Consider the following 20,562-nt stretch of genomic DNA (forward strand, 5'->3'; position numbering starts at 1 on the left):
TGCCTGAGCTCTGGGGGAATACAGTTGCCAACCATCTCTTAGGTAAACGACACAAACACAGCTACTCAAGAGTTCATACAATGATGCCTCTACCTGTTGTCACAGCTCTTCCTGCTGCAAATGCAAATTGGCTAGCATGCTATATTACACAATCATTTAAAACATACATCCATACCTCATCAGAGGAAAAGACAGTATAATAAACATCTCTATACAAGACATTTTAAAAAATGACTGTAGCAAGTCCATGTAGTAAATGCCTGAATAATTAATGTATTGTGTTCTGCTGAAAGGTCTACGATTCAAATCTTCGAGGTACTGGAAATGTTTTTTCTCTGATTTTCAGATTTTCCAAGAGTCTGTACCATCAAATTAAAATAAAAAGTGACTACTAGGCATTTCAAACTATGAGAGCATTCAAAATGAAAACATTTTGGAAAAACATTCAAACAGATTAGCATTTTTGCATTGAATTATAGGCACTGAATCTTATAATTGCATTTTTTTGCCCCATTGGCAAGAATAAAATTTACTTCATCTGAGAGTTTAATACCCAGGACTATTTTACAAAAACAATCTTGTTTGTCACAACTCTTCAAAGGGACGTCATGCTTGTAAAATAAGCTATCCTTTCCTCCATTCCGCTCCCAGAAACTTCAGATGGGAGCAATACATTGCTGTTGCAAAGAAACCAACATCATATGGCAATCTCACACTCTAAGTCTCCATTCACAGCCATTCTACCTCAAAGAAAAGATGGGGAATGACTATTTGAAGCAGACACAAAGTAACCATGAGTACAGAAATCCTAGGTAGTTAGGGATGGAGTATTAAAAATCATCTCCATTGTGGTAGAAGAAATGTAATACAACACTACAAGCAGAGGTCTTACAACTGTGTAAATCTGTGTGACAAACTGTTTTCATTTGTAAATCCTGACCGCATAAACACAGAGAAGACACCTTCTGTCCTTCCATACGAAGTCTCCACCTCGGGTAACAACCCGATACTACGCTTATAACAACTTTTTTTTTTCAGCTTTTCCTTCCCATGATCTGGATGCTTAGGATCACCTCCATGAAGCAGGTGAAGTTTCTGAAATAACTCAGCCTTTTATCTGTATTTATTATTTTATTTTGAATCCACCTCTCTCTGTGCACTTGCAGATCCACAGCCATATCTGGTCGTGTTTCTTTGGCACAGCAGCAAGAGGTCACAATTTGCTCTTTGATCAATTGGGAATGGGGAGAATTGCTGTGTGATGGTTGTTTTTTTTTATCTTTTGAATACCTTTATGTGACCTTAGCACCTGAAAATCTATGACTTAAGGTACTGGAAAGTGTAATCCTTTTTAAAGATGATACACTACATCCTCTGCTATAGAAAATGACTAAGTCATCCTATTCAACACACCTCTATTTTTCAAGATACATGGATCAGTACAAAATACACAGGAATATAAAGCAAAGCATAAAGTAAGACACAGAAAACCTCCTTCCCCTCTAACTTGTCTTTCCTCTAAGACAAACTTTATGCACAATTGTGCCTCATAAACCTTAGTCGAGCCAATCAAATAAGCACCAAATGTTTCAGTCATAACTAGACAGAACAGCTCTACATGCTCTTCATCCCGGCTCACCTCTTCCTGAATCCTAAAGCAGCCACCGATTTTTCATAGCAGAGTTCAAGTTTAAATGTTTCCACTTTTAACAAAAGAAAAGTTCCCCATAAGAATCACCACAGGTCTTCTCATTATGCAGCTGCAGTAAGTGCACTTCAGAGAGAGCGAGACTATCATTACAGACAGGGGATCAAGTCTCATGTACTCATCGCAAATGTCTATGATGAGTAACTGCTAGAAACAGGAGATTTTTGCAGGCAGGTTTAACATGCAAAACATGCCGACAACATAGAAATGGGCTTTTTTTTGGTCACAATGCTTGCTTCATTCTAGCAAAAATCTTGGTTCAGTGGCAGGAGGAAGAAATGACTCTTCTGGACAATTCCCGAAAGAGTAAGTAGAGATTCTGTTACAGACATGTTGGAGACATTCATATACTATCATCTCCTTCAACTAGTATAAATTTCTCTTCATGTATTATGGGCACCTTAAAGGTACCAAAAAAGGTCACAGAAAGAAACTATTGATTTTCTGGCAAAAAACACCACCACCAAGGATGGAATACAGTCTAGATCTGATTTTGTTAGGGCACAGAAAAATGCACACTCTGTATGTTCTGTGAATACCTCAAGAGGTCATGGGAATGATCTGCCCTATCCCCCCCCAAAAACCTGTGTCCATGTAGTCAAGGTCCTCAATTCTATTTTCTTCATCGAAGTGGACTTAACAGTGACTAGTGTTCAGCATTCCATGACAGATGCAGACACAGTTTTCAGGTTTTCATCACAGAGGGACTTTGGACACAAAGAAAACATTTAGAAAACATGCTGGGCTTCTGTTAATACTGGAGACCAAAGACTAGAAATGTTTGTGCAAAGCTAAATAATTGAAGATTAATCTATACTTGATGGCTTCGCTTAAGACATCATTAAACCTGACTTTGGATATACATGGATACAGCATATGAGTGCAATCCCTAACCACAGGTTAGGAATAGCATAGTAACATTCCACAAAGTGGTAGTTAAGCAGTGCAATCACCTTTTAAATCTGGGGCATAATCCTGCATATGCTCTTGTTGCCAGATTGCAGCATCTTACAACTGTTCACAGTTCATTGCTTCAGTCACATAAATCCAGGCTGTTGTTAACCATCAGATACACACAAAAATATGTCAATGGAAAGTATAGGTAATGAATTCTTTATATATCTCACTTTAAAATACTTGGGCTGTGGACTTTGACAATAAGCTAATAGCAGCCAAGTATTTATATAGAAATAGAAATTTATATATAAATATATACTTTTGCATAGCTGCAGATTATTACACTTTTATACATCTTTGTTAAAAAAAGAGTGAAAGTCAAAGCGTAAAAACCCCAAAGCTTTCTCCCTATCACAGATGCTCTTTATCACTTGTTCAGTTTTGCTTTACACTGCTAACACTGGGCAGCACATGAAAGATGAACTGGACACATCCTTACATTGTTCCCTTGCACAAAGATTAATAATCAAGCATTAAGAAAGCACAATATGGGAGAGATACTCAAATACTATTGTTCTTGAGAATCCAAATTAGCAACTTCAAAAGCAAATGAAGATGTATTAAGAGATTTCTTGATGCCAACTCATTTGTTAAGTCAGATGTCACCCTTAGCATGTGAATGATACCACTTCCTGACAACTTTCTTACCCTCTGAACAAGACACACCTCACAAGATATAAACGATTGGTATTTAGCAAAAGGTTTGTAGGAAACAAATACTGACCCGTCTGCAAAGATTATGAAAATGCTGACCAAAAATGTTGGTGAACTAAGACAGTCATGTAGGAATGCCAATGAGGAGAAACAAAGCATGAGGGAAGAAAGGCATTAAGCAAGAAATCAATATGTAATTTAAAAATCATTAAGACAGTCACTAGTTTTAATGCACTAATACTACACTAGGTGCTCCTGGACAGGGTGACCACTGACGTGGGAGGGCAACACACAACTTGAGCAGAAGAAAAATACCTGCAGTACAGCATTCCTAGCATAAAATTAACTTGTAAACTTAAATGGACTTCAGAGACATTAATATATTTTTGATTTATGGGGACACCAAGAGACATTTAATGCTGGTACTCCAATAAGTTAAGAATATAAGCATTTAACATCTGGGTGAAATAACCCTCTCCTTCCTCCTCATTCACTAATCTGGGAAACACACAACTTGGATTCAAATGTCTGCCTTCTTCCTTGCACCATCAATGCCCCTTAACTTTGACCTAAGTGCCTACAGCGCAGCATGTCCTGTATTAGCAGTGCAGCACAGATCCACGTACTCACAGGCAGCAAGCAAAAGCTACCGTAGCTCTGCCACTCTGGCAGCTCCTGGATCCTGGTGTCACCAGGATTTATGACAGCCTTTGTCACAAACTGGAGCAGTCCCAGTGTTCCCCTATGACTTCGCAGTGGATCCTGCAGATCCACCTCCCAAAGGATCAAGACATGCATACGAAAATAAAACCACACACACTTCAAAACATAGCCTGAGCAGCAAAGCCTGAGAAGTTCAAGTGCACCAGCTGCAGCTCATGACTGTTACCATGTGTCAACAAATAGCACACAACATTACTGTGAGTGACAGGTTCATCCGATTTGAATAATACCACTAACATAAACACTTCCTAAAGAATAGTTAATTTTTTTGAAAATGTGTTTTGGTAGAAATCTGGTTTTGTAAGAGAGAAATAAAAAGTAAAAAATTAAGTTAAATTTTCATCAGCTATCTCCACATAAACATGAGCAACTCCAGATGACACTCCAATATACTTGATATATATTTACATGTATACACAAATATTTATGTATACAGATCTGTACCTATCTCAAGCATAATTCGTGCAAACGCCCCTTTACCCTACAAAGGGAACCTTGTTACTGAACTGAAACATTTGCCGCCTTTAGCCTGCAGTGCACTAGAGGGCAGCCCTACCAAATGGGAGTGAAGCCTTTTCTCCCCCAACACCCACAGAAATCGTTTTACCTCTCCCGATTTCCTTCTTAGGAAAACAGGGTTATACTTCTTTACATCTAGTCATCAAGGTTTTGGGATTTTTGCAGCTTATAAAACCAGTTTGATTTTTTAATTCCTGTTGTTTTGTAGATTGTGACTTAATTATAATCAAGTATTGATTATTAAAATAGCTGTAATTCCATGACAGCAATATCTAATTATTAATCTGCTGAACAGTTCCAGAGGGACAAATTCCTACAAAAGACCACCAAAATCAAAGATTCTGTTGATATATTTAGACCACTAAGAGAATCACACTGTTTAGATTATTTTTACCATTATCAGAGTAATGTGTAGAAGTGCCTACCTGGGGAGCTTGCATTACAAATCCAATTTTGCACAAAGCATCCCTTTCCTCTTGCCTCTCTGCTCTACTGCTCATCAGAAAGCATCTTACCATAAAGAAACTAAAAGTCTGAGGAAATGTTTTACTCTTCTATTTCTGACTTGTTGAAAAAAAATCACTCATTTGTTAGCTTCTTAAATATTACATTTTCTTGGTTTGTAAATACTTACATGAAGAGTTTCTATGTACATTCATTTCTTCATTCTACCACTTCAGGACTGCGCTTTTTGATTACAGCTGCTGATACCATGGTTTCTAGTCAACTATATTTAAGTGGAAATCAACATTCCCATCTATAAAAACCAGCGTGACTGAGCAGTGTCTGAGCTAATAAATGCATATTAGACCTTTACAACTCCTTTTGCAGTCTGCTGGCTTTTATGACAAGTGTTAATAAATAGGAAAAATAATTTATTTTTAAGGCAATCCACTAATAATAGCTTCCACTAATGTCAAATGTACATAACATAATCCCACAAAGGGAGAAAGTGAAAAGATTTACTTCAAAGCACAGCATATGTAACACACTGAAATTTTCAAACCTTTTCAATCTTCTTCTACAACTACAGATACGTATCTGTAATTTTCTGCTGTCATTCTGTTTTGAACATCTGCCACTTAAGTCTTTGTGCATATTACCAGAGCTGGTGGCTTCCCACCTGAGCTGCCTCCAAGTGCTTAATAATCCCCTGCTGTCTGGGGACTTCCAAGGGCATATTTAACATTCCTCTACTATAAGTGTCTGTCTTCTACAGAAAGGAAAGGGATGTTTTGGTATCACTGTACTTCAAAATCATTATTCCTCTTATACATTCTTTAACTGTAGAAAGATGTCACTCAACGTCTTATTGAAAAAAAAAATCTAAGATATTTTATTACTAAATAATCATAATAAAAAAACCCTAAAAGGCCACAAGATATCATGGCCCTAAGGGCAACCACAACCCTTAATGGCCTGGAGCAGCCTCACCTAGGCCCCTCAATACCCTGCCCCTGTGTCCAGGACCCTGCTTCAGCCCAGTTCGGGCCCTCAGCCCTGCTCCAGCAATGCCATAGGATACCAGGCTCCAGCTCTGCTTCTGGCCCCATCCCCTTTTGCTCCTGGCTGGACTCCCTGGACAGAACCCAGACCAGGTCCAAGCCCTCACCATGTCTGGGGCTGTCAGTCTGCCTGCCCAGCTCCATCCCCCAGGCACTGCCCACGCTGGGTCACCCTCAGCTCATGCCTGCATGTGGAGCAGCCTTGCTCACACTAACCTCTCATAATAATTTTAAATTTCTTCAGCTGTTAACTATCCGTTCATTAAAAAACCAGGGAAGTGGGAAGTGAACCCTTTTTAACAAGCACCCAGAGATCTTTGACCTCTACTACACGGCCTTAACAAAACGTGTTTTGGGCCCAAGTGAACAAGTCCTTCCATTTTGATGCAACTTTGCTTTGCAATGGGTTCCTGAAGCTCTGCTTAGCTCTAAAGGAAACTCCAAGTTCAGGTTATCCGTGGCAAAAACCTCCCCAGCGTGGTGCTCATTGATGTTTGCACAGGAAGAGATCCTTGCTACCATCATTGAATTTCAGCGACAGCATCTGTAAGCGCTGTACTTTCTTACCATCCATTCCTGGGGTCCAAACCATCTAGTGCCCTTGATTCCTTCTGTAATTTCTCAATTTCTGCAAACCCTCATTTAATTATATTTCCATTATTAAACTCAGTAAGTTTCCAAAGCCTTTAAACATGATGCTAATCAACCTTATTCAGAACAGTACAAATGTACAAATTTAATATTAAATATCAAAATGCAAATTTCATATGCTTTCACATCATAGTGTTCTCAAATTACATGATAATCTAAAAATAAATTTTAAAGCTCTCTGAAACAATGTCTCCAGATTTGGAGACACAGACTCAGCATTGAAACAACTGAAAATTTGAGCTGTGAATTCAGAAAACCATTTTCTCACAGGTGAGTTTATTCTTCTGAAAGAAAACCAAAATTTTATTCACCCCCAATCCATTTACTAGAAGATTATTTTTTCCTCTTCTCTTAGATGTCTACCATACCGTGTACACAGCTACAGCAAAACACAACCACAAATCTTTACTCTGAGCCAAAAGCTGATATATATATATATATATATATATATAAAATTCACGCATGTGTGTAAACTGTATTTATTCTTTCACTAAGCAAGCTGTGAGGGTGCAACATTATCCTCCTGGCCTTAATAACCACTATGAATCCCCTAAAGGACTACCTACTGTAGGCAGTTAACAGACTATCTAGAACTAAGAAAATAACCAGGATCTTAAGATTTCAAGCAAGCTCTCATCCTTCAGCTAGAAGACTGGTATTATGAACTTAAATGAGTGATTTGTTGTAATTTACCCAGATAATTCTGTGGAGTGGTTCACAGCAACAGAATATTGCACATCCAGGTATACCTAGCCTTTTCAATTGATTGCAAAGGGATTAGAAATGAGTAACTGTACAATGGCTTAAAATCATTGAGGTACAATAATTCTTTTAAAGATATTTTCCCTTTTGATTCCTCTGTAATTCATGATTTCATTTCATCTGTCAGTTTCTGTAACTTACATGAAGAAGGTGAACACAAAACAGTTTTATACTTCCTAATGTATATGATAAAAGTAAAAGGCCAGAAAAAATACCACCTATCTCACTGATACTTAGCTTTAAAACTATTTCTTTTACAAATGCAATCACAAGTTAAAAACGTACTATGATTATATCCACTTCAAATTCCGTATATAAATGAGTGCCTTCTAATTTTTGACCCATGAAAAAAATGCAGCTTTTGGGGGGTGGAAGTGGACTCATATGGCATAAAATAGAAATACTTCATTTCACCGTATACTGGAGTATCAAGAACTGATGTCCCTTCCCATAAAGAATGGGCCTCTTAATGAACACATACCACCCACCTTAAATTCTCCTTTAAGGTTTGTGTATCTCACCAGTACATTCATCCTCCAAGACACACAATGAAGTCTGCAAACCAACCTTTCTTTGTGAGTCTAAATTTTGATTTGCCAATGTATTGTTTCAATTTTACATTTACATTAAGTCCACTGAAGTAAGCCACTACTTGAAAACTACTCCTAGCTTTCCCAAAACGTTTGAAATATTTTAGACTTATCAACCACAGTAACTAATTTAGAAAGACTGAAGTTAGAGAATCAAGCAATGTTGAGTAACTTTGAGCAGCAAGTTCAAAATCTTTGTGATAATGCTGACAAGCTAATATGACAAACTGTATGAAGTGGCACTTTGAATTTTGTCTGTAACTGGCCACAGTGCTTCTTTACACAGGGTTCTTCGTTTGAAGCTATACAAAATGGAGGCTTGTTGACATGCTATAACTGCCTCTTTTTCATATTTAGTGCTCAGCAAGCCCTAAAGTAGCTCATAATATAAATAAAGGGATAATATTCATTGTGGAATATACAAGGCAATAAATGACTAGAAGATGATTGAACAGATAAGTTGAGAATGAAAATAAAAAAATGTTTACTGCCACCATAGTCCAACACCATGCCTGTTACTCCATTAATGCCACTAGAAAAGAGATAAATAAGCAGTTACATTTTGGTGGCAATACTGCTCATTTTTTTAACCTTTGTGTAAGTTGTGTGCTGCTGCTGTGCTGAACTGCTGTTATTCTTCAAACCGGAAAGGGTTTTCATTACGTTAGAAAGGAAGGATTAACTTCATAGACGTAAATGTATTGAATAAACATAAGAAATTTTATTTTAGAAATATTAGAAACGGATGACATGTTCAACCTTAACTGATTCACTAACGTTTTTTATCTTCCATGTATCCTTTATTACCTGTATAATTTCTGGCAGAGAATCTTTGTTATTATTGTAATTAAATCTCACCATAACATGAAATCCCACCATAATGAAGCAATGACATATTACTGCTCACCTGCTCATTAGAAACAAGATTTGAGTGTTTTCTAGTAAATACCTGCAGGAAGAAAAAGCAGTGACAGCTACACATATGCGTGGCTGTTTAAACACCTGCTGAAGCGAGGTCTGAACCAAAATGTCCCCCATCTCCCTAAGGACAACCTGTGGGTACCTCTTCTCCCAGTAGTCTCTCCTAGTGACAATTTAAGAATTTTCTAGAGATTAAAGCCACTCCCCAGCACTCTGCAGCAGTCCAGTAAGTGTGCTCTGTGAGAGGAAGGAGTCCTGCCCCAGCTGTCTCAAATGCTGGGTTCCTGTATTTCCTGTATTTCCCCAACACACCTTTATTTTCTTTGCTTTACTGTTGGCTATGATCGTTTGGTTTGGGAGGGTGACTCATCCATAAACATGCAGCTTCTAACCCTCTCATCCTAGAAAAGCAAACAAATTATATATCTCATTATTCTGATTCAAGGTTTAGGTTGTCAGAGAAACAAAGGGAGCCTTCTTGTGTAAGTGGGTTGGAGCTCTGCGCTGCTATGGCATCATTACACCCAAGACTTTTGCCATTTGCTTCCAACTTGAATTTGAAGGACTGCAGGAATAGTTGTGCTGCTGAAGGACCGTTCAGAACAACCATGCCAGAGATAAAGACCTAGCTGTTACACAGTTTTGCATGGTTTATTCGGGTATTTTACACCAATTTCCCAGGGAAGGGAAGTCTTAGCATAGTGATTGTGAAAGACTCAAATTCACCCCCACAATAAGTACCAATCAATGCATATAATGCATGATCTCAAGCATATGATGACTTCTAACTTCTCAATGGCGTATTTTTCATAAAAAAAATAATTTGACAGTTGCAGTTGGTATCCTCTCTGATGATAGCAGTATGTTTAATTGATGTTCATGGGTACAGACAGTTTTACTAAATCTGGAAGCTCATTGTATAATGTTTATACCAGTTCACAGGGATTAAGGCACAGTAGGAATTATATGATATATTTGGTTGGCAGTCTCATAATGATGGCATTGCTAGAAACACATAGATCTGGTTTTATCTATTCTTGTTGCTCTATCACTTTGAATCATCAGCCAGAGATATCGGCTTCATTATGCTACATACTCTACTTGGAAAATTAAAAAGAAAACCAATCCCAGAATACAGAAGGAGGAGAAAAAGCAATTATAACAAACAAGAAAGAGACATAAAGTAATAACAAAATAAGGCTGGTAATAATAATAGGAGGAGGACACAGCATAAGATATGCAAGTACTTTACAGACCCCATGATACAGAAATTCTTACAGCATGTATTTAGAAACACATTACTCATTTAACAGCAATATAAACTGGAAAAAGGTTAGTCCTGTTTCTGTTAAGAAGCTCTATTACCATAGTAATTGTTTCCAAGTGCTAAATCCTAATACTAAGCACACCATTTGAACAGTAATGATTTCGCTTCTTCCAATACTAGGAAACATTTATATTTTGAGGGGATGCTTGTGTGTACTGCAATATGCACTACAGGCACTCTTAGCAAATAATTCAGCCCTCTCAGACACTGAGTGAATGCAAATCTCTGACATTCTCATGGTGAGAGAAATTATGCCTCAACAGTGGCAAACCACTGAAAAATAGCACACAGATTGTTTCCTGTGAGTTGCTAATGTTTTTAACCCCTTTAACTATGTTTCAAGACTGACAAAATTTGCTCTGTCTGATCTGTATAATTATATATACATAAAACCCCCAAAACAGATAAAATAAAAATTTGTGTGTTCTTGATTACAGGTCAGATTAACAGCTCAGATTACAATCATCAATTATTCTGGATGAACACTTGTGCATCTCCCATGCCATCCCAAGACAAGACACCTCAGGTTAAGAAGTAAAGTTATGAAAGCAGCAAGAGGAATCTGAGAACCAGGGAAAAAAGAAAAATCTTCGTCTGTTTGAGGAGGCTTGCATCTTTCTGGTAAGAAGAATCAACACTACTTACACTGTTCCTCCTCAACAATAATAGTAAGAATGCAGCAATTATTTACCTTTGGCTTTCTTCGGCAAAAGAGTTGTAAGACATTAGTACAATGTAAAGGGCGATTTGGCTGCAGCACAGGCCAATAATTTATTTCAATACTGATGTGCAAGTAACAGATTAAGTTATTTTTTCTGCAGCGAGCATTCTGCTATGCAATCTGTGTTTTGATCAAGTTCAGGGAAGGTTAATACAAACTATTTGTAACTTGCTACGCTAAAGGCTGAAAGTGAGAGTCTAAAGAAAATCACTGTGTACATCTACCCTCCTCCTAACCCCAAAGATCAGATTGTGTATACCGCACATCTGCTCATTAAGTTTTATATCACATAAACAATATATGACACCATCAGATGCTGTCCATAGTCGATTAACAGAATACCGTTACAAAGTAAAAATTACAGTGATTTCAATTAAGAGCTGGACTGTGAAAAATAATAAATATTAACAAAGCAGCATAAAGCCCAAAAGGACTTGGAGACTTCTATACCACAAATAATGGTCTGCAGGTTATAGGGACTGAATCCCTAACAGTTACACAAATTCCCTGCTTGGACCCATTATTGTCTTAATGCTTGCTTCTGGTTTTCTCTGGTACAATTTTGTGTTATTAAAGACTGCATTCTGTACAACTGTTATGTTGGGGCCTACAGTCTATCTGCACTTCGTTTATTTCCTATTTGGGGGTCACACTGTGTTAAAAGAATTACTTTAATACCATCTTCTAAATACAGTGAAAGCACATTTAATACCAAGAGGCAACAGATGCATATGGTTCTTTCTATTCCAGTTATCTCTTGTGATCAAGGTTGTAAATTTCTACCATTTGACATATAACCAATTATTGACATCTGCCTAAGATGTTAAAAATGTTTTTCCACAAGCCCTCCCCAATTCTCTCAACTGCCACTCAAAATACTACTGTTCTACCTGTCACTCAAGGCTGGAACCTAAGCACCATCTTCATCTCAGCAATATATACAATATTTAATTATATCCACTGATCTGTTGCAGAAGTCTGCCTGTTACCAAGTATGACAATACTCAATTAATAATTTATTTATTTTCTTTCTCATTTGAACTATAAGCTGCTTGTCCTCACTTTAAGGCAGGGGTCCTCAAACTTTTTAAACAGGGGGCCGGCATGTGGATGAAGTGGCAGGCAGTCATCTGTGGCTGCTTAGTTTTCCCCCCCCAACTCCCGGTGGGTGCGGGGGGCGGAAGGGTTCTGTAAATACCGGGGGTCAGATTGAGGACCCTGGGGGGCCGTATCCAGCCCGCGGGCTGTAGTTTGAGGACCCCTGCTTTAAGGCCTTGTACTACTCCTGGCTCCAGCCTAGTGTTACAGCCTCTCACATACTGCCTTCTGCAAACAAGTATCTTCGTGCTCCCTTCTTGTTGCTCATGTGTGGGAAGAGTTTCCAGGAAAACAAGAAACCTATTTTTTTGATCCTACTAATCCTCTTCTCAAGTTCCCTATTCCCATACCACCTCCTTTGACAGTGCACAAACTGCCGTTACCCTAAGGCCACCAAGCTGAAGTGTATTGCTTCCCTGTACCCTGTCATTAATGAATACAATTCAACCACACATTCATGCAGCTGGGTCAGCCTATGATGCAACCCAACAAAAACACACACACAAATCCGAACATTTAATTGTTTCAGAAATTCACTGTACTGGAAAAAAGTTTCTTTTAGGAAAAAAACAGGTTTGAGCAACTTATTCCTTAAAAGTATAAAAGAAAAGGCTCAGGGAATGATGTCAAAAGCTGTTTTCTTTCATTGACTTGGAAAGTGCTGGGAAAGAGCACAGACTATCAGGAAACAGGTGACCTGCATCTCAGCCTGAGAAATTTTGCAGAGACAGAGAGATATTGTAGAAACTTTCTTACGCTGTCATCAAAGCTAATAATCAGAGACATTTACTGTCCCTAAAATAATCCTGAGCTCAGTAGTGACTGACAAACAGAATTACTCAAAATCATGTGGCAATTCATAGCATCTGCAGATACACAGCAAGCTGCACCCAAGACTGATTCATATATGCTAAATACTTTCCACAGACATTTAAACTGAAGTTGCCAGATATGAAGTTCACATTTGTGAGCTATGCTTTTGCTCCTGCTAAAATTTTTGCTTCTCAGCTAAAATATGAGTTATTAAACTCTCTTCTCTCCCATAGCTCACAGTTCCTCACTGACAAAGTCAACAAAAATGAAGCAACTACACAAAAGGACTTGACTGACTGGCTCCAGTACTACACCTTTGTGAATGCAAGGAGGCATGATTTAGAGCATCTACAATACCCTCTCCTCTTGGATCTGAGCGCATCAATCAAATTAAGATGGGTAAGTGCTAATGTTTCAGCTACAAAAGCTTTTCATTTGTGGATCGTTACGAAACAGAGTAGCATTATCCTCATATCACTGGTGAGATAACTGAAACCCAGTGGTGATGCTGTAAATCACTGCATAAAAACGATTCATTGTGCCAGACCACTAAATAAACCTGTTCCGTTGCAGCTCTGTATTTTCAAAGCAGCAGAATCTGAAATATAGGATGTGGTGTGCCGTATCAGCACTCAGTACACCTGAATGGTTCATAAAATTACAATTTATGAGAGCTTTAACTGAAACGTGATGGTATCATCTTTGCAAACAATTCCATTAGGTACTTGCTGCAACCTTTCAGGGATTCTAAAGGGCTAAACATTTATGTATGTGTCAGGTATTCTTGTACTTCATAAATCTGTGATCCAAGATTTAACTACCTAATTGCATATAGAAAAGTAATTATAGCTGTTATAAAGTGTATGTTTAACTGAACAAGTTGCTGTCAGAAAAAAGGTGGTGGCTTCATACAAGTGAAAAAGCAGAAAAGCAGACACACTGCTAGTGTCCTCTGGTGTTTCATCAGGACACCTGTAAGGGCTGATGGAGTATTTTGTAACAAATAGGAGAGGATGCCACCAACTGACAAGTTACTCCTCTTACCTTTACTCTCACTGTGACAGTAGCGAGACCAGGAGGCATAGTGCCCTTGCTATCAAAGGCTTCCACAAGAAAGGTGAAGGTGGCTTCTGTGTCAGAAAATGATTCATAATCCAAGGACTGCAAAAGCGATAACTCGCCTGTATACTTGTTCAGTGCAAAATACTGTAGTGCTTCCTCTGTCCGTATTCGATAGTTAACGTCGGAACCAAGATCAATATCCTTTGCCTAGAGCATGACATACAAAGGCAGGGGAAAGGGAGGGGGAAGTACTTGAAATCAAGCACAATTAAAGAACATAAAAAAGCAAACTATTGCAAACAACTCTTTTCGTTGTATTACTCTGAGACTATTGGATGTACTTAACACCACTGCACAAACACAAGGAAGACAAATCCACTTAAGGTTATAAAATCAGAGATACTTGCCACAGGAAATGAGCAACATATTCTGGGCAAGAGTCACTGGAAAGGCTCAGTCTGTTCCTGTTCTCTTCCCTGGGCACCTGCTATTGGCCACTGCCATGGAGAGCATGCTAGGCTAAGCAGATGTTTTATCTCACCCCATATGGCAGCACAGATGTGTTTATTTCCCAGTATTTAGACAAAGAATATTAATTTCCATCAGGATAAGGAGTATTATGTGATTGCTTTAGCTGTGATTTGACATTAGATTTATCTGCAGTCAGGTTCAGAAAAAAACGTTCTTGTTGGAATTGTCTCAGGACAGATGCTGACCAAAACATCAGGAAGATATACAGACTGCTTGTGTGATGTGTGTCTCAGCTGTCTTTAGATATCTAGCTCATACTTGAACAATTAACTCTCACCTGTCCGAGTATCTTTTATAGTCAGTGAAGAGAAGACAATACCTCCAGGTTCTCACTTCACTTGACTCCAGCTATCTTAGATAGTGATCTTGGTATTGGATGAATTGCTTCTGGAAGCAACTATTAATCTCCATTGACTATAACGTGAGGTTAGACATCTAAGTTTACTTAAATGTCTAAATCAGTTGAGATAAAGCTCTCTTGCTACTAATATGAACAGGTAGAAATAATATGATGAGCTTCAAACACAAATCAAAAGCACTTTAAATGTGTAAAACAATAGTCCTAGAAATGACAATAGCAGTGTAGTTTTGATGTTTGTTTTTTAATAATTGCTCTTACTTCCAAATGAACCTCAGTTCAAAGTATTTTTATGTACCTGTCTAAAAGTCATGCATTTTTCAGTCTGTTAAGTGTCATAACTTCCTCCACTCCGGTTCACAATCTTTTACTGTAGTCTCACTGACAAGTAAGAACATGCCTAGTATTGCAGAATATTTAAAAAACATAATCTCTGCTCCATAATGCTTTCTTACCTCTATTCGCAGGAAGACAGTGCCTGGTGGTAGATTTTCGGGCACGCAGACAGTGTAAGAAGCATTAGTAAAAACAGGGCTGTTGTCATCAATATCCAGCACCTTGATAGCTAAAGTTAGTGTTGAACGGCGGGGATCCGCAGCTCCATCTGTTGCTTCAACAATAAGTTCATAATAGTCCCTTATTTCTCTGTTCAGTTTAACTGATGTGTAAATGCTACCGTTTGATGTGATTCGGAAAAGATTGTTGAAGTTTGCCAAACTGTAATGAACTTGACCGTTAACACCAGCATCTGCATCTGTAGCCTTAAGAAACAGAAAAAAAGAACCATGTTTTAATGCACATTTTAAATACCTACAAGGGACATACCTTCACAGGAGTAACAAGGTAAGCTAGAGTAATATACTACAGAATACTAATCATTGTGTGGCTATTCAGCACTTCTTGTTTACAGCAGCTTGCGCCTCTCTGATATTTTGCTGAAGATAGAACACCCCACAGAAACAAATCTCTTAATCTGCAGTGACAGAAAGTAGGTTTACTGGGTCCCAACCAGACTTCAGGAGAAAATACACATTTAGTTGCTCAGCCTTGGAGAACTGTGCACTTAAGCAAAAGACAAACTAGATGCTTGTAAAGTCAAGCCCTCAGAAACTTCTAATGCTGAAGCACCTTCAGCATTAGGTGGTGTCTGAGGAGACTATTTATTTTGCAGTTTGATTTAGGTGTTTCATTGCTGCCCAAATCGTTATGGAGTGCATACTTCAATGAAAGCTGGATGCAGTCAGCAGACAGCTGGAATGGACATGTTAGTTAGAAATTTTCTTTTCACTTAGCATGTTTGTCACATTTAGTGACACTTTAATCCTTGCTCTCTGAAGAACTGCTTAATTTTCTGTAGTTTATCATGTTCTTCAAAATCAAATATTACATTCCATCCTTATTATTCCACACTCAGAGAAGGCAGATGACTGCATAGAAAACTGTTTAGATTTTGTTCAGTTGTTATCTTTGTTCTCACATACTGAACTATGTCTCAAACTTCAACATCAGCCAAATAATTCTTGCTATTGTATAACTGCCTGTATAGGGATGGACAAAATTCATGTTTTTCCTAGAGCTACCAGGCTCTCACCATAGTTTGAACACTAACCTGTTATTTTTCCTCCTCTTAATTAAATTACTGCATGATGAATAAGGTTATGTAAATTAAACAACGGACATTCTGTGAGCAAGGTGTTTTCATATATCTGACTTTATAAATAAGGCTACAGACATCTGGCAAGATCATAAAATATTTTCATGTTTTGTTATCAGAACAATTGTCAGAAGTTTCCATGAATGCTTAATTCTGGTGAAGGTGCTCATTGTAAGACTTTGTAATGAAACCATTTATCTTCCCAGAAATCAATTAAAAGTTAATTAAAATTGTTAATAAGAAAAATTTCACTGTGCTTTCCCCCTGCACTACATCAATGTAGTAACCATAATGGCTACAACTTCATAATGACCAGTCTATGGGTAACACATCCTTCTAACCGACATCTTTCAATGTATGGTTGATTTGCTTAGTTTGCAATCAATTCTATTTCCTCCACAGAAATAACTGATTTGGGGCAGAAAGACCTCCTAGATGACAGAGTTCAAAATCACCAGAAAGCCAGTCAAGGATAAAGACACTGGCCCCACTGAAAGAAAAGCAAATCATAGGAACTGCAGAGCTTCTGGATAAGAGACTAACAGCACTATTCATCTTTATAAGACTGAAATGTCCAACACATGCGTGAGGTCAGTCCTCATACTTAGCCTCTCTAATTTAGGCCAAAGCCATACTATAGCAATTAAATTGATAATAAACAGCTGGAGTTAAAAACCAACCAACCAACCCACAAAAGTCTCTAAGAGTAATCTTAAATACTACTACCATTGGAGCCTATGAGAATAAACCAAGTAACATTTTTATTTAAGATTAATTTTGAAGTATGATTTTTTAATAGATAAACTTATTTTTTTAGGAAAGTAAATCAGAATTAGCTTCAAATATATGGTAGGCTTTGCAACTTGTTTCCTAAAAACATGACTATGTACGTTGTAAACTCATTTGTGTACATCCTTGGGCATAAACATCTTTTCCACGTTCTGCAGGACTGGCTCATTTCCAAACAGAATAGCAGGCAAATCATCATTATTATATCTAATTCAACTAGTTGTTACAGTACTACCATAACACTGGTAAGAAGTCAACTAAAGACATGTGAAGACAAGCATTAGCTCTACAGATTTTTACATATCTTAGTCCTGTGCTTCCCAAATTCAAATTTCAGAAGGATGCTCTGACTGAACCCTCAAAGAGAAGTTTGCTGCAGTTTGTCCACTAAAATTTCTACCACATGGATTCCCTGATTATCTATGGTAAAAAAAACCATCAGCTTGTCTCCAAGCTTCCTGCTCTCTCTGTGGTGTTACACCAGTGATGACTACGGCCTATTTGCAAAGCCACCGCCCCATGGCTCAGGCACTGCTTCGTTACCCATCTTTGATGAACACCATGTGGAAGCACAGCCACTGAGGAGAAGGGAAAAGCTGAGAAGTTATAACAAGTTGTATGAGCTCTGTCCTATCTACTACCTACAGGCAACTTTGCAACCCTGAGAGACAGGGAAAGGCCAGAATGTGGTGGCTGCCAAGCCTGTGCCAGGGGCTGCCTTCTCCTGCCCAGACTCCCCTGTTGCACAGCTGAGGGGCTTCTACATCCCCTAACTGCCGTTCCCTGTCCTACGTCTTTTCCTACCCCGCCGAGGTCTCCTCACAGGCTGCGGGGGAGTCTGCTCCGGCACCTCTTCCTCAGTCCGTGCAGGGCTGTTCCTCACTGCTCACAGCCAGGAGGAGTTTTCCCCTTCCTTAATTCTGTTTCCCAGAGGCACGGCCAGAGCTGCAGAGGGAAGGAGCTGCGCCCCGTGGGGCCACGGGAGCCATCTGGAACCGGCTAGAACCAGCTGGGTCTGATCTCTCCCCACAGAGACCCCGCAGCCCAGCTGCCAGCCCGAGGCACTGGCACCACATCCATGCAGATATATGTTTACAATTGAGATGCATGCTTTTAAAGATTAATAATAGATTTTATTGTGAAAAATGCTTTAAGAAAATGCTATTATCTTACTGAATTAGATCACTTTTACAGTTTAAGATCTCCACTAATTAATATTTTATCACTATAAACTTGAAAAGAGATAAAATACTCCTTATGAATGTGAAAGAAAGAGTTTAATCTGTTTTCTAAAAGAATCCTACCTCAAGGGTATACAAAGTTAACTCCACATGGAAATTGTTTCACAGAGCCTTAAGGACTTGCTGATGGCATGTTTACTATCAGCTCCTGTTTGCAGCTATTGCTCTGTATCAAAACGGATGACCTGAAGTCATCCCAATTTCATCCCCGCACTCTGTCACCAACAGGTACAAGCTGGCATGCACGTATTACAAGCCTTGAACAGAAGATAAGGGAGGAGCAGGTCTGCACAACAAGGAGCTGGTCTTTCAGAAAGTCCTGCTTCAAAAAACATAGAATCATTTAGGTTGGAAAAGACCTTTGAGATCAAGCCCAACCGTTAACCCAGGACTGCCAAGGTAATCAACAAACCATGTCCCTAGGTGCCACATCTACATGTCTTTTCAATACCTCTGGGGATGGCGATTCTACCACCTCCCTGAGCAGCCTGTCCCAATGCTTCACCACCCTTCCAGTGGAGATATTTTTTACTAATATGTCAGTTAAACCTCCCCTGGCAGAACTTGAGGCCATTCCTTCTTGTCCTGTCACTTGTTACCTGGGAGAAGAGAGCGACCCCCACCTGCCCACAGCCCCTGTCAGGCAGCTGGAGAGAGCAACAAGGTCCCCCCTGAGCCCCCTCCTCTCCAGGCTAAACGACTCCAGGTCCCTCAGCTGCTCCTCATCAGACTTGTGCTCCAGACCCTTCATCAGCCTTGTTGCCCTTCTCTGGACTCATCAGCCCTGCTTGAACCTATCACTACCCTTAAAACAGAAGCTGGCAACATCCCAATAAATTTAATATGATTTGCTCATTACCAACACTGAGCTGAATTACCTGGGCATACAGTTACCAGAGGCGGAGAGAAGCAAGCAATCTATGTTACCTGAGTCCCAAAGAGAAAGCCAATGAGACTGGCAGGACTAAGAAGAGGCAAGAGCACATTCCTACGCCCAATGAATTGCGCAAAGCTTCCAACCACAATTCATCCTCACCAATTTGCACTTTAAAAGTATGGTAAGAATATTGAAGCTTTAGTTGGTAAAGGGCTACCAGATGATGGCAGATCTTAAAAGTAGCTGCAGATCTATTTACAGGCAGAAATCTCTTCACAGCCTTGCAGATGTTCATACAAGAAATGCAGGCTTTGTAGAGGCAGCAGGAACAGCAGGTGTGATTGCTGTAGGCAACACAAGTCCTCAAACTCCACAGAGGAGACAGACACCACAGAAATTGAGACCAAAAAAACCCAAAACAAACAAGAAGAGGGAACAAGCAAAAAGAGGTAGATTTCAAAAGTAACATAAAAGGTTCGAAGATGGGACGATAGTGTCATTGCATCTCAAATGTTGGAGGTGGTAAGAATTTCTGCCAGCACCACTAAAGGCTGAGAGGATCCGAGAGACAGAGCTACATGTGCTGCTTCTGTCATCTCTACTACACAATACTACATGGAGGGGAATATTTGCATATGACCACACACTGAATATGAGCAAGGATGAAAAAATATCCAAATACAAGAGCTGCAAGGAGGTACACCGTCTGCATAACCAGGTGAGCACTCAAAGGATGAGAGGAGAGCTGTTCAGGGTATATGTGTCCTCTCATCACACCCCTTCATTTTGTTCCGAGGGTTATCTGCCCCTCAATCTCTGAGCAATACACCCTCAGACAGCCGCTCAACCCACAGCAATCTTGGACTACACCAAGTCTCAGGCTTGCTTCAGTTCAGACCAAGTTTCATGGTTATGGGATGTCCATGTTCGATGGACATTCCAGGCTCTGTCTGAGCTTATGCACAGAGACACTGCAGTTATGAATCCAGGCTTTGTGGGCAAAACTGGCCACGTCAGCCTTTCTAGAAACAGGCACAGTCCTATTTTTAAGGGACTAAGCTCCGTAGGCTGAGCCACAGTACACTACAAATTCACATCAGG

General features: G+C 39.2%; 1 protein-coding gene across 8 annotated transcripts in view; it reads right to left on the reverse strand.

The window, feature by feature from the left end:
- The window catches only part of PCDH15 (protocadherin related 15), a 443,438-nt gene that overhangs the window by 111,949 nt on the left and 310,927 nt on the right, over positions 1-20,562 (reverse strand). For all 8 annotated transcript variants that reach the window (XM_056352005.1, XM_056352006.1, XM_056352009.1 and 5 more), the window contains 2 exons: positions 15,356-15,661; positions 13,994-14,218 (listed from right to left, as the gene is read on the reverse strand). In XM_056352005.1, the coding sequence (XP_056207980.1) occupies positions 13,994-14,218; positions 15,356-15,661 (531 nt within the window). The remainder of the gene's footprint in view (positions 1-13,993; positions 14,219-15,355; positions 15,662-20,562) is intronic.

Source organism: Falco biarmicus, chromosome 9 (genome assembly GCF_023638135.1).
Source record: "Falco biarmicus isolate bFalBia1 chromosome 9, bFalBia1.pri, whole genome shotgun sequence".
Classification (NCBI taxonomy): Eukaryota; Metazoa; Chordata; class Aves; order Falconiformes; family Falconidae; genus Falco; species Falco biarmicus.